Source organism: Stomoxys calcitrans, chromosome 1, assembly GCF_963082655.1.
Source record: "Stomoxys calcitrans chromosome 1, idStoCalc2.1, whole genome shotgun sequence".
Taxonomy (NCBI): Eukaryota; Metazoa; Arthropoda; class Insecta; order Diptera; family Muscidae; genus Stomoxys; species Stomoxys calcitrans.
Genome location: NC_081552.1, coordinates 170,945,493 through 170,958,796, shown reverse-complemented (window position 1 = coordinate 170,958,796; position 13,304 = coordinate 170,945,493). Strand labels below are relative to the sequence as shown.

Sequence of the window (13,304 nt, the reverse complement as noted above, 5' to 3'; positions counted from 1 at the left end):
GGTTGATCTACCATGGACCACATATTTACACTGCGACAAATCCTTGAAAAGACCAGAGAAGGAAAAATAAACACCTACCATCTTTTCGTTGACCACAAGCCGCCTTCGACCGCCCTATACGTTCAAAGGGATTTCAAGCCATTTGTGAGTTTTGTATTCCTACAAAACTAATGCGACTTTGCAGGATGACGCTCTCCGAACCGTCTATCGTGTGATCTCTTTAAGAAGAATAAGATTTACTACTCGCCTATACCGACAACATCGATATTATAGATCGGTCATCGGAAGAAGCTATTGCAGCCATTGAAAGTATCTATTGGCAGTCGAAGTATTAAATGAAAGTCAAGTCTAGTACATGAGATAAAAAGGAGAACTTTACTATTCAAAGGTAAGTACAGAAGTAAAAGTAGATATACAAAATTAATTACACAAAGGCATGAGTTCATACGGAATTCGTATGTACTAAAAACTCGAAGATAGTAAGAAGATTGTAAAACACAACAGGGTGATATGGTAATATATTTTATATTCGCCACCTCAATCCAAATACTATCGCATTAAACACAAACTAATCCAATAACAATCTACGAAAGGTTATATGTTTTTCTTTAGATAAACATTTTCTAAATAAATCTGCTACGTTCTCATTAGAAGATACATATTCGATTGAGATATCATTAGCTTCATATCGCTCAGGAATATAATGATAACGTATGTCTATATGTTTGCTCCTTTTGTGGGCAACAGGGTTCTGAACCATGAATTGAGCACTCTGGCTATCGCATCTAATAGTTGTCGGATGTTTGATGAATTCGTCAAGTCCAATTTCAGATAGCAGGCTGCGAATATAAACGACCTCTTTCGTACCTTGGCACATGGAAATATATTCCGCCTCCATTGAACTTAGAGCCACGATCTTCTGCTTTTGCGATTCCCAAGCATTCGGACCTTTAGCAAGAAATATAACAAAGCCACTAAAGGACTTTTTGTCCACGGTATTCGAACCCCAGTCGGCATATGTATAGCAAACCAAACCATTAATAGAATTATAACACAACGTACCTTTTGGTTTATGATTGAGGTATTTCAAGACATTCTTGGCAGCAACGAAGTGTTCCTTCTCTGGATAACTGTTGAATTGTGGCAGCTTTGAAACGACATGGGAAATGTCAGGGCGTGAAGCTACGGCCAGGTATGTCAGCGATCCAATCAAAGACTGATATTTCTTGACATCGTAGCCTGCACAATTCTCCTTGGTGCATTTAGTTATACGGTATGATTTGCAATCATCCATCTTCCATTCACGAAGCAAATCGTTGGTAAATTCAGACTGATGATTGCTCCTCGAAGACCATCGCGCTCTATTTCCATCCCTAAATAGTATTTCACTGGACCTCTGTCAATAGCATCCACAAATTTATTCAAATTTGACACCACTTCATTCAGAGTGCTCTCTTTAGAACATGACAGTAGTATGTCGTCAATATAAATAGCCACTACTTTATACATGACATACGAGAAATTGTCAGTTTTAGTACGAACAACATTGAGGTCGATGAGAATGTAATTAATTTTACGATACCAATCTCTCCCGGGCTGTTTAGGACCGTAAATTGATTTTTCAGCTTATAAATACGATCAGGGAATTCTTCATTAATAAACATTGGTGGTTGACGCATAAATACCTCTTCTTGAAGATCTCCGTTGAGAAAAGCAGAAACAATGTTAATATTGTTGACCAAAAGCTTTCTCTGTGCAGCTATAGCAAGCAACATTCTAACAGCTGTGAATCTCACCACAGGAGAGTACGTCTCAGCATAACCAACATAGAATTTTCGTAGAACCCCAGGGCTACAAGGCGAGCTTAGCATTTTTCTTGTTGTCTGGATGGGTCTCTTTTGGTTACAAACATCCACTTGCATCCCACGACGTTCTTGCCTTCTGGTTTCTCCACAAGTTCCCAGGTAACGGTTTTCAAGAGAGAATTAAACTCCACTTTCATTGCGCTTTTCCACTTATCCGCTCTTTCTGCTACTTCGTTCTGTTGCGGGGTGTAGCACACAGTGGTTTGGTGTTGTATACCTACGGACGATAAATACATTTGGAACGCATTAGACAAATACTTACACCCGTTGTCACTTCTGAGGAATTTCAGCTTCAATTCAGTTTGCCTTTCTGCACTGCTATGGAATTCCTTAGTAGCCTGAAATGTTTGCGACTTCTGCTTTAGGAAGTACACGGTGGCGAAACGAGAATAGTCGTCCATAAACGTTATGAAGTACCGGGCTCCACCTTCACTTGTTACTCGCATAGGACCACAGATACGGACATCTGTACCAACTCCAACGGCCTTGTTGTGAAACACTCACCATACTTCGGAATAGGTTGGACAGTCACCTTTGACATAGCACACGTCCCAGAAGAAATATTCGTCTTTGGATTGATTGATAAGCCTCGCACCATTTCATTTTTCTGCAGCTTCAACATGTCATTATAATGTTGGTCATCTTTTGTTTTTGAATACGCTTTCTCATTCGTAAATTGCACGCTATGTCCATGCTCAATTATTTTATATACAGCCAAAAATTTGCATTTATTTTCCGCACGAAGAGAACGTTGTATAGAATAATGTCGGTGTACTCCGATTTTAATTCTACATTACCTATACCTTCTGCTAAAACAAAATCACCAGACGCCAACTGCACATTCTGCTTGTGTTCTCTTAATGAAGAGAAAATACTCTTAACACAGCTCATATGTAATGAAGCTCCACTATCAACAATCCACTTATTGGGACTTAAGCCAGAGTCACTCATCACCCTCGTACTCATTACAGCAGCTTTAGAATTGTTGCTATTACAATTCGCCTTGGTGTGGCCCTTCTTCCCGCACGCATAACAACGTACGTTCTTGAAACGTTGCTGGTCCCCACTCTCTTTTGTTTGATTGCCTTTATACCTGCTTCTACGTTTTGAATTCGCCGCAAACACGTGTTCATCACCCACATCAACTTTTTCACCCCTTCTTTGGTGTTCCTCCAATATCTTGACCTTCAATTGATCAAATCAAACAAGAGCATTTGATCTCTACTTTCCATTGCTACAATGCAACTCTCATAATCATCTGGAAGTCTGCACAACAACAATTGTTTATGAAGTCGTCAGTGGCAGACACATCAATCTCCTTCAGTGATTCAACCAAAGCACTGAACTCATTTAGTTGTTGTTGGTATCTAGATGAATCTTGGACTTTAATAGTAAAGATCTCTTTTGAATAGTAAAGATCTCCTTTTTATATCATGTTCTAGACTTGACTTTCATTTAATATTTTCGACTGCCAACATAGGTTATGGGTACATGTGTGACGTGTGCTAAGTCAATGGTGACTGTTTAACCTATTCCGAAGTATGGTGAGTGTTTCACAACAAGGCCGTTGGAGTTGGTACATACGGACATCTGTAGTCCGATGCGAGTAACAAGTGAAGGTGGAGCCCGGTACTTTATAACGTTTATGGACGACTATTCTCGTTTCGCCGCCGTGTACTTCGGAAGCATTTCAGGCTTTTAAGGAATTCCACAGCAGTGCAGAATCTTGGATTTTAAAGCCCACTAGGCGCTTAAACAAATTTACCTCTCTGGCTGGACTTTTAGCTTTATAAATAACACTCAATTTTTGCCATGCTTCTTTAGCAGTCTTACACTTCTTCACGTGTATGAGTTCGGATGGTTTTATTCCCAACATTATCGTTGCTAACGCCTTGGCATCAATCACCTTCCAAGCTACATTGTCTTCTGCAGACGCTGTTGCTGGACATGTGTTCTCGATAACAACCCAATGGTCCATAGTAATTAACAAGCTCCTCATATGGACCGACCGACTGGCATAGTTGTCTCCACTTAATTTTTCGATTTGTGCCGAACTTGCCATTTTTCAAATATGGCCACATATCAACGTTGGACAATACCAAAAAATTTACAAAACTTCACAGCTGACATAGACATTAACTCAAAAATTCTTATGCACGTGGGCAATGATTGGGCCCATAACCTAAGTTGGCAGTCGAAGTATTAAATGAAAGTCCAGTCTTTGCGATCATCTGGTGAAGAAACTAAATATAGCTTTTGATTCTCCTTAGGGGGCGGGGGTGCCTTTGTATGAACAACTCCTCCAGAAACTTCAATGACAGTTTTAATCTCAGCTGGGCTTGGTTTTATGTTTGGTGTCATTACAAATTCGTCACTATCAAATATGCCTTTTTTATTTTGCCTTCTTTGGCAAAATAAAATGTCTCCAAGCTGAATTTAATGCTTTTTCTCAAACACTGGGTCATTTAACATATATTTGATTATCGGCGGGAGGGGCTTTCCGGGTTTGGTCTTATTTATATCACTCAACCACTGGGATTAAACAATTGGTATGCCACGAGCCATGGCCAATAAAAACTTAAATGTACGGAATGAGTTGTCCATTACGACAGCCCATTGACCTTTGCAGTTAGCGTTTAATTCTACCATAGTTATTGATATTAAAGGCCGTGATGATGATGATCTTTTTAATGAGTTGCAGGAATCTTGGGATATTGTACGCTTTGATCGTTTTTGTTCAGCAACCTGTTCGAACTCTGGAATATCTGTTTTGCGTTTCCTTCCGGGTTTGTTTACAGTAGCCTCCATTTTTACAGCCGTATTGGTATCAGGCATAGAATTACTTTCATTTATATTTGCACTGGAGCTCGAATGTGATGAAATATGAGGTTTTCCTCATTGTCGGTATCTTTTTGACTCGAACAAGATCGTGTACGTGTGGCGCGCATGAATGGCTGTGTTAATATGGAATCCAAGTTATCTGATATTTCTCTGGAGTTAGTACTGGCCTGCGACTTTAGCCTAGTGCTACGTTTAGCCACTTGAGCTGTTTTGGTTATTGTAGTTTCTTCACTGGTGTTTGAAGACTTTTCCCCTGATTGCAATCTGGTTTGGCGTCGCTAGGTCTCTCTAATACTTTCTGTGTTTCTTCGTCATCTTTATTTGACGATAGTAGTCTGGTGTTTGGTCTTGCAGGCTTTACAGCCGTTTTCTCCTTTTCTTTTTGCTTTCTTTTATCGGCTTGTTTGACAGTCAAAACTTCCTCATTTTGATCTTTTCATTTGTGTTAGATGTTGGTTTCTTCTGCTCGTCTACATTTTTTTTTCCTCTACTGCTAGTTCTACTGCGTTTGATAGGCGCTTCTTTATTATCCTCGCCATTAGATTTATTTGTGTTGCTAGTTTCCTTTTGCTCTTTCAGACTCCTTGTTTCATTCGTTTTGATTGAAGCTTCCTTATCTGTTTTTTTTCAGAATTTGATTTCTTGTTATATTCTTGTTCTATTCTCTCTATGCTATCGAATGTTTGCTTCATCCGATTTGCTGGAAGCGTCCTTATCTGTTTTGCCAAAGTTGTTGTCTAAGCCTGATGTGGCGGAGGACTTGGTGTTTTTTCTGGACCGTCCTTTCTTAGCATTTTTGTCTCTTTTCTACTCTTTGGACAATGAGGAAGACTTCGTTTTACTATCTTCATCCTGTTGAATAGCTTTATAATCACCATTGTTTGATTTTTGAGCTTCTTGAACACTGTCTATCTTCATAACGTTTTCCGTTTATTTCTTCGAGAACCTTTTTTTGGTCTTCATTGTTGCGAGTTTTATGGCTTTCCTTATCTTTATCATCTAACTTGGCATTTTCATTTCTTCTTTTAGTTTTTCTTTTCTCATCACCAATCATCATTATGAATCTTTCGTTTTTCCTTTTTCCTATCCCGGGTGGCATGGCGTTCATGCCGGCTTAATGTTGATGATTTATTGCTAGTTTAAGTATCATTGCTTGAGTGCTCATGGCCAAAAGATATTCTAAATTTTTCTTCTTTTGCAGCCTCTTTAACAACCTGTTGCTCTAGGGACAGAGAATTTTTCTTGTTAGGAACATTGTTATTATCAAACTCCAAATGTGGTAAAAGTCTATCGAAATCTTTGGATTCTTTTGGCATATTTATAAGCTGCACACGACAATTATTTTTAGTTTTTTTCTCATCAAGCTCTTCGAAACCCTCACCCTCATCCGTATCTTCTCCGAATACATTTTTGTTTTTTACCGCCAGAATATTTTTCTTTAGGTCTTCAGATTTGGAGTATGGCATGGTACACATAAATAATAAATCCATATACGAATCTGTGGAGGTGGTACTGGCAGCTGATGAGGATGTTCTAGCTGCATTAAAAATCTTTTAGGGCAATTTGGAATATATGATCATATCACCCTGTTGTGTTTCACAATCCTCTTACCATCTTCGAGTTTTTAGTACATACCTACGAATTCCATATGTACTTATGCCTTTGTGTAACAAATTTTGTATTGTATACCTACATTTACTTCTGTACTTACCTTTGAAAAGTAAAGTTCTCCTTTTTATCTCATTTACTAGACTTGACTTTCATTTAATACTTCGACTGCCAACATAAGCAGAAGAGAATGTTGTATAGAATAATGTCGGTGTACTCCGATTTTAATTCTACATTACCTATACCTTCTGCTAAAACAAAATCACCAGACGCCAACTGCACATTCTGCTTGTGTTCTCTTAATGAAGAGAAAATACTCTTAACACAGCTCATATGTGATGAAGCTCCACTATCAACAATCCACTTATTGGGACTTAAGCCAGAGTCACACATCACCTTCGCACTCATTACAGCAGCTTTAGAATTGTTGCTATTACAATTTGCCTTGGTGTGGCCATTCTTCCCGCACGCATAACAACTTACGTTCTTGAAACGTTGCTGGTCCCCACTCTCTTTTGTTTGATTGCCTTTATACCTACTTCTTCTTTTTGAATTCACCACAAACACGTGTTCATCACCCACAACAACTTTTTCACCTCTTCTTTGGTGTTCCGCCAAATCATCTGGGAGACTGCACAACAACGAAATGCTTCTGAAGTCGTCAGGGACAGACACATCAATCTCCTTCAGTGGTTCAACCAAAGCACTGAACTCATTCAATTGTTGTTGGTATCCAGATGAATCTTGGATTTTAAAGCGAACTAGATGCTTGAACAAATTTACCTTTCTGGCTGGACTTTTAGCAATATAAATAGCACTCAATTGTTGCCATGCTTCTTTAGCAGTCTTACACTTCTTCACGTGTATGAGTTCGGATGGTTTTATCCCCAACATTATCGTTGCTAACGCCTTGGCATCAATCACCTTCCAAGCTGTCTTGTCTTCTGCAGATGCCGTTGCTGGAGATGTGTTCTCGATAACACCCCAATAGTCCATAGTTATTAACAAGCTCCTCATATGAACCGACCAATTGGCATAGTTGTCTCCACATAATTTTTTGATTTGTGCCGAACTTGCCATCTTTCAAATATGGCCAAATATCAACGTTGGACAAAACTACTCAACCGACTTAGACGTTAACTCAAAAATACTTGTGCACGTGGGCTATGACTGGACCCATAACCTATGTTGTCAGTCGAAGTATTAAATGAAAGTCAAGTCTAGTACATGAGATAGAAAGGTGAACTTTACTTTTCAAAGGTAAGTACAGAAGTAAATGTAGATATACAAAATTAGTTACACAAAGGCATAAGTACATATGGAATTCGTAAGTATGCACTAAAAACTCGATGATGGTAAGAGGATTGTGAAACACAACAGGGTGATATGACAATATATTTTACAGTATCGAAAGAGAATCAACGAGAGTATGTTTGGCAGTAAATAGAGATAAAACAAGGTGGATAATATCAACTCCCACAAAGCCTTGTTAAGCCGATCAGATATAGGTAATGGAGAAAGTTGGGAACTACAACTTTGAGAACGTCAGCAACTTTATCTACCTCGGAACCGCCGTAACCGAAACAAACGACACCAGTTTTGATATTAAACGAAGAATATTATTGGCTAACAGATGCTATTTTGGACTGAGCATGCAGATGAGGAGCAAAGCCACCTCTCGATCTACGAAAATTACACTATACAAGACACTGATGCTACCTGTGCTGCTATATGGCTCCGGAGCGAATGAGTAATTGCGAAAGCAGATGAGGTAGTACTTAGTGTGTTTGAGAGAAAATCCTTCGTAAAATATATGGACCAGTTTGCGTTAATGGAGAATAAAATCGTCGTATGAACCACGAACTGTATGAGCTGTATGACGACGTTAGCATACTTAAAAACATGAAAATACATCGGTTGCGTTGGCTAGGTCATGTTGTCAGTATTAATGAAAAAGCCCCAGCAAAGGAGTCTTTTAAAGGTGATCACGGTGTTACACGCAAACCGGGACGACCAAGAACCCGATGGAAAGACCAAGTAGTGGGGGACTTCTCGAAACTTGGTGTCAGAGATTTTAGAAGGAGAGCAGAAGATCGAGGTGCTTGGAAAGCTATTGTATGTTCGGCTAATGGAACAAATATTCTGTCATAGTCGATTTAAGTAAATGAGGTAGAGAATGTTCCCCGGTAAAAATGGGATATTTAATTTTTTTTGAAATCCGAAGGGGTGTGGACCCTCCCCATTACCCAAATTTTTAAAAACACCAGTTCTCGGAGATAGGTAAAATGATGTAAGCGTAATTTTGTGTGCACACTTATGATAATCCGGAAACACGAAACTGGTATATGAACTTGGGGTCGAATATCGTATGGAAGCGGCCAACCCAAAAAAATTATATGTAATACGATTGGGTCAATATGGGTGTCAAATTAAAGGTATTTAAGGAAGAGTACGATCCTAGGACGCTGAGCACCGTATTTACCGATTGGCTGGGGGCCGCCTCATCCCCAAAAACCGAATATATTTACCGATTGGGTAATACAGGTATCAAATGAAAGGTATTTGGTAGTGCGAATCTGATACCAAAACCACATCGAAAATAAATATGTGTGTATGTCCTACGACAAAAAATGGGTACCAAAAGAAAGGTCTTAATGAATACATTACAAATCCGGTGTTCAAATTTGGGACAAAGTATCTGGGGAACGGACCCAAAGGATGGCTTGTTTGTGTGTCACAGCTGCACTGAGGACGACACCATCTGATGCACTCAATTTAATGCTACACTTTGAGCCGCCGGACTTCGTGGCTAGACAAATTACTGCAACCAGTGCTGTGAGGTTAAGAGATCTTTTTATTTGGTTATGTGGCGATTTTCTAGGCAGTTTGGATTGCACTTTGACTGAGCCGCTATTTGAAAAAAGGTACTATACAACTATTCCTGATAGAGCCAATTGGAACTACAATATCCCTGGTAATAGAAGGTACGTAGACTACCATATGGATTGTTCCTGACTAGATGTCCAGCCGACTCTGAAGAACTAGGACAACCAAACAGCCATTAGATCTCCGGGAAACATATTTATGAATTCAAAACTCGCCCTCGACTGTCGCCGATCTCCCAACGAGATGGCTGAACTGTTCAAAATCCACTTGTTTAGGGTACCGTACCAAGGAGATATCCCAGAAAATTGTGGAGCAGACGAGCATGCAAGACTTGGAACTACCTTCCATGTTCCAGGGGAACTTGGAACTGTGGATATGCCTCTAGTGACATATAAGCTAGGTCTTCAGGATCAAGCTCGAAGGGCAACGAATGCCAGATGGTCACAAAGTGCGGATACTGACGTTTCAATCATTGTGTCTGTCAGGACAAGCCACTGTCTGATCGGAAAACATGCTGATAGACTGAAGGTTTCAAGTAACGACTTCTGCAGAATCTGTGAAGATTTCGAGAAAGAGGACATTATAGAACATCTGCTGTGTGTCTCTCGCACTCGCAGCTAGAAAGGGTTCCACTGTAGATACCCATTTCTTGAAGCAGTTATCTGAATTAGCAGATGTTAGCATTCGCAAATTGTTGGGCTTTTTAAAGCGAACTGGATGGTTCAACGGTAGGAACTGGAAGGCATCTTCCCTCTCCTGTTCCTGTTGTATCACAATGAACATAACCGTCTAAGTGAGTGTGATTACCTCTAAAACCTAACCTAATCTTTTACTGACACAAACCATATGTTATTATTATAAAGGTTGATTTGTTAGCTATTATTTTTTTAGCAACACTGGTTTAAACACCTCACGCACGTTTTGTGTTTTGTTTCACTGTCAAACATTTCCAGTTTGGTCTACAATTAAACCATGAATCGTCTTACAAACGAACAACGCTTGCAAATTATTTTTATTATCAAAATGCGTTCTCTGTTAAGAAAGTTCATCGCGAGCTTCTTCAGCGACGAGTCTCATTTTTGGCTCAGTGGGTACGTAAATAAGCAGAATTGTCGATTTTGGAGTGAAGATCAGGCAGAAGCATTGCAAGAGCTACCAATGCATCCAGAAAAAGTCACAGTTTGGTGCGGTTTATGGGCTGGTGGTATCATTGGACCGTACTACTTCGAAGATGATGTGAATCGTAACGTAACTGTGAATGGTGAGCGCTTCCGCGATATGATATCCAACTTTCCTTTCCCAAAATACAAGAGCTTGCCTTGCATGACATGTGGATTCAACAAGACGGTGTCACATGCCACACAGCACGCGTAACCATAGGATGGGGTAAATTAATTTCATCATATCGTTGTAACACATCAAAGTATTTGTCTAAGACCGCATAAAGTATTATTGATAGAGCTGGCAAAATATCGATGGCACTATCGATATTTTAATTTTTGTCTGAATATCGATTGATATTTTTCCTATCGATGCTATCGTCAAAGTTTAATATTTTGCAAAATTGAACAAAATTAAGCGATCCGATAGTGAATGTATCCTATAAGATGCATTGCGCCTCTACAGGGCGCAATTTTCATCCTGATGACTTCCGACCAGAGCAGGCAAACTATCGATTATCGCAACATTCGATATTATCGATAGTTTTAATAATAAATATCGACAGTATCGATACTATCGTTAATTTCCCTTCACCTATATTTCAAACAAAAATGAGAAGTAAAAATCCGGAGATCGATTTATATAGAAGCTATATTAATGCACAGACCAAATAAAACCAAGGTTAATAAAGTCAGTTGGAAATCATGAGAGAAATCATTGTACAAAATGTTAGCCTAATCGGATGAAAATTGCGCCCTCTATAGGCGCAACGTAACCTAAAGAATACATTCAGTGTCGGATTGCCTTTTTTTGTTTAGTTTTGCAAAAAAATAACTTTTGCGATAGCATCCATCGGAAAAATGTCAATTGACATTCAGTTAAAAAATTAAATATCGATAGTGTCATCGATATTTTGCCAGCTCTACTTCCGACTGAGTAAGTTTAGCAAATTTTGTTTTTTTAGGTCTGGGCATTGACATTGCTTCGATCTCCCGATTTTTAATTCTCATTTTCGTTCGAAATATAGATGCTGGGAAATTAACGATAGTATCGATACTAACGATGTTTATTATTAGAAATATCGAATGTTGCCATTATCGATAGTTTGCCAACTCTAATTCTTGATCAACATGATGTTTTAAGTCAATCTTAACTTCTCCGTCCGTCCATGTGTCTGTCTGCTTTCTGTCGAAAGCAGGCTAACTTTCGAAGGAGTAAAGATATACCGGGCAAAGAGCTTGAAAATGCGATCCACGGTGGTGGGTATATAAGACTCATGCCTGTCGAACTTAGCACCCTTTACTTGTTGTTTCTTAAATATTTCTCTGTTCATTGCTTACGTTATGCTTTTAATAAACCTCTTTTTATTTGCTTTAAACTCCTTCTTTTCAACTCTATTTTAGATCAGCGAAGATATCGACCGAGATTATGATACCTTTACCAGTCACCTAAGCAATATAATTGAGCCCAAATCGAAAACTAGAGTGGAACCAATTACTTTATTTGGCTTAATGCCGGAAGACATACGCAAATATTATACCTATATCGGCTCTCTGACGACACCGCCCTGCAGTGAAGATGTGATATGGATGGATTTTAGCAACCCTATCTCCGTGTCCTCATCTTTGGTTAGAACTTTTTGACAATAAAACATTAAATGATGTTTAGCCTCATGTGTCTTGTTTTTTTGCAGTTGGATCGTTTTCGGGCCCTAAAGACGTTCGATGGCTCGCCTTTGAGCCATAATTTTCGTCCTGTGCAACCACTGAACAATCGCAAAGTCTATCGGGCCCATAGTGAATCACGTTTACCACAATCCGGCCCGGCTATAACAATACCGATCATTGATGTTTGGCATGATGGAGCACATCACACTTCAGCCCCTTTGGCTTTGGCGGCAACACTTTTAATCTTGAGTTTTTATTTAGTTTAGCCACTATTAGACCACACAAGGAATGAGCTGTTGGTTAACGTGTATATATAGTGAACATCGTGGCTATATTCATGTTTAAAGTGACCAAACCTATTTCAAGCATAGAAATTAATCAAAAGTACAATTAGGAAGTCGAATTAGATTTGGGATGTTTAGTCAAGATTCATAACGATGATATTCTGACATGTAAGAATATCTATGGGAATTTATTCTTTTGCTTATGTTTGCTTACATCAATATGTACATATAACACACCCATACTATAACACTTATATTATGTAGTAGTTAGTTATCGGTAGCGTTTTATATTAAGAGTTACTTTTAAGTGCCGCACATATACTCGCATATAAATAATTATGCAATAACTAGAATATAGAAAATCCATTCTCATTACAAAGTTCAAATCGAATTGAAATAAAGAACATGCTCATGAAATGGAATTATGTCTATGAATCATTAGTTTTTTTTATTTATTGCTTAATAGTAATACATAAACCTCCTCGGCCAAAAAAACGATATATACTCCTAAATTAACATTAAACAAGCAAGAGCGTGCTAAGTTCGGCCGGGCCGAATCTTACATACCCTCCACCATGGATCGCATTTGTCGAATTCTATGCGCGGTATCTCTTTTTGGGCAAACAGAGAATATTGAATAAGAACTGTTATGCTATTGGAGTTATATCAAGTTAAAGTCCGATTCGCACCATAAATGAATGCTGAACATTGCAGAAGTCATTGTGTAATATTTCAGTTCATTCGGATGAGAATTGCGCCTTGTAGGGGCTCAAGAAGCAAAATCGGGTTTATATGGGAGCTGTATAAAGCTATTGATCGATTCGAACCATATTAGACACGTATGTTGAAGGTCATGAGAGAAGCCGTTGTAAAAAATTTCTGCCAAATCGGATGACAATTGCGCGCTCTATTGGCTCAAGAATTCAAGATCCCAGATCGGTTTATATGACAGCTATACCAGATTATGAACCGATTTGAACCATTCTAAATTT

At 38.8% G+C, this 13,304-nt stretch overlaps 1 protein-coding gene across 1 annotated transcript in view; it reads left to right on the top strand.

Annotated features, from left to right (window-relative positions):
• LOC106090078 (putative carbonic anhydrase 3) overlaps positions 1 to 12,747 on the top strand; it is a 42,903-nt gene extending 30,156 nt beyond the window's left edge. Inside the window, exons 3-4 of the mRNA XM_013256149.2 lie at positions 11,765 to 11,989; positions 12,055 to 12,747. Of these exons, the coding sequence (XP_013111603.2) occupies positions 11,765 to 11,989; positions 12,055 to 12,294 (465 nt within the window). The 3' untranslated portion in view covers positions 12,295 to 12,747. The remainder of the gene's footprint in view (positions 1 to 11,764; positions 11,990 to 12,054) is intronic.
• The last annotated feature ends 557 nt before the right edge of the window (positions 12,748 to 13,304 follow it).